The 1,905-nt window shown below is 45.0% G+C and overlaps 1 protein-coding gene across 3 annotated transcripts in view; it reads left to right on the top strand.

Moving 5' to 3' along the window:
* Nucleotides 1–627, top strand: part of RAP2A (RAP2A, member of RAS oncogene family) — a 42,888-nt gene extending 42,261 nt beyond the window's left edge. For all 3 annotated transcript variants that reach the window (XM_006831988.1, XM_006831990.1, XM_006831989.1), the window contains one exon: nt 390–627. In XM_006831988.1, the coding sequence (XP_006832051.1) occupies nt 390–627 (238 nt within the window). The remainder of the gene's footprint in view (nt 1–389) is intronic.
* The last annotated feature ends 1,278 nt before the right edge of the window (nt 628–1,905 follow it).

Raw genomic sequence — 1,905 nt, 5'->3', positions numbered from 1 at the left:
ATGTGCCAGGCCGCTCACTGAAAGCAGAGTCCCGGGTGCTACAGTTAACGTGCCAGGCCGCTCACTGAAAGCAGAGTCCCGGGTACTACAGTTAACGTACCAGGCCGCTCACTGAAAGCAGAGTCCCGGGTACTGCAGTTAACGTGCCAGGCCGTTCGTTGAAAGCTTGGCAGTTCAAGCAAGGCCTGGCAGTCTCCTTCCGAAAAATTAGCCCTTGACAGCCCTATGGAGGACAGTTCTACTTCGATCTGCCCATAAGTGGAGCAAATACTTTTTCATACCACTAAAGAGAATGTTTATAGTAGAATATAGTGAAAAAAGAAAAGAAAGATTTTTACATTTTGACTGACTTCTACAATAAATGTGTGTTCTGCTTAATCCCCTGCCAGGTATGAGAAAGTGCCGGTCATCTTGGTTGGGAACAAAGTGGACCTGGAAAGCGAGAGAGAGGTCTCATCCAATGAAGGCAGAGCCCTGGCTGAAGAGTGGGGCTGCCCGTTTATGGAGACTTCTGCTAAGAGTAAAACGATGGTGGACGAACTCTTTGCCGAAATTGTGAGGCAAATGAACTACGCGGCCCAGCCTGACAAAGATGACCCGTGCTGTTCTGCATGTAACATACAATAGCATTGAAGTCTGACCGTCCCGGACAGGAGCTGCCCAACGTTGGAGGCGAGAGGAACCTCACCTGCTCTTCTTTGGAGTTTGGAGTTTGCAGGACGCCCGGTGTGAATCTACAGTCAGATGCCACCCCTTGTTGAGAACTAAGCAGAGGTCGTCAGCGGTCGTCTGAGTAACATTTGGGCCCAGTCACTGCAGTTTTCGCCGTTGTCCCCCGTCTCCTGGTGCAACTGTAAGGCACAGCCGTCTGATCTACAGGGTGATATCACGTGGGAGCGAGGACAGTATTGCCGCTGATGGACAGCAGCAACTCTTGCGTAAATGGAAAGTAATCTGGAGGGAGAAACCCGAAGAATTCCTAGGACCTTTGACAGTTAAAATATTTTGTCTTCTTTAAAAATGATGATCATAATAATAAGTAAAAGGAGAAATATTTTCCTACGTGAGTACTGCATTTCAGGAATTGGGCTAGTACTACTAACCCATGTTTCCTGCCAAGTAAGATAATGACAGCTAGCCTGCCAACTGTGTTACAGGGAGAGAGTCTTTGCTCAGCTGACATATTTCTGTTTTCCAAAAGTGATGCTTAATTGTAGATGTTTATGCTCATTTGTGATACGGAACTAACTCCTACATCAATGCTTGGTGGGGGTTGGGAGCGGGGTGTACAAATCAGAACAAGTTGTGTAAAAATACAATCTGGCTTTTAGAATGTGATAAATCACCTGCTTCACCACACAACATAGAGACTTCCCAAGGCTTTGATCAGAATTAAAACCACACACCCATCCTCTGTTAACCGAGCAGGGAAGGTCTTTTATTCCTTTGCTGAACAAGAAGGAAGCAACTGTGATGAAAAGAAATTGTCTAGCCTTACTAACAAGGAGCGCCCTAGTAGATTCCCTAGTACCATCATGTAAGGAAAATGAAGCCAGGCTGCATCCAGACGTTCCCATTTGCAGAAACCTCACAGGACAGATATCTTGCATCGTTATGTTTGTTACGGCAGCAAACCCTTCTTGCCTCTAAGGGCTATGGTGGTGGTGTGGTCCTTGGCTAACCTGCTTTCCGAATCAAATTTGCTATACAGCAGAGCTTTAATGCAGGCATTTAAAATATTGAATAACCATGTGGAATAATTTGGGTTTAAAAGTAGAACATAAATTACAGAGTGTAAGGTAAAAGAACAAAAAAGCCTTTCATCTTTCATTTACTGCAGAATTATATAAAGGTTTTCTTTGAACAGTTTTGCCCTGATTACTGCAGTGGCAAATAAAGCCAGAG

Source organism: Chrysochloris asiatica, unplaced genomic scaffold (assembly GCF_000296735.1).
Source record: "Chrysochloris asiatica unplaced genomic scaffold, ChrAsi1.0 scaffold00005, whole genome shotgun sequence".
NCBI lineage: Eukaryota > Metazoa > Chordata > Mammalia > Afrosoricida > Chrysochloridae > Chrysochloris > Chrysochloris asiatica.
The sequence above is the reverse complement of the archived record's forward strand: the minus strand, read 5'-3'. Positions and strand labels throughout refer to the sequence as shown.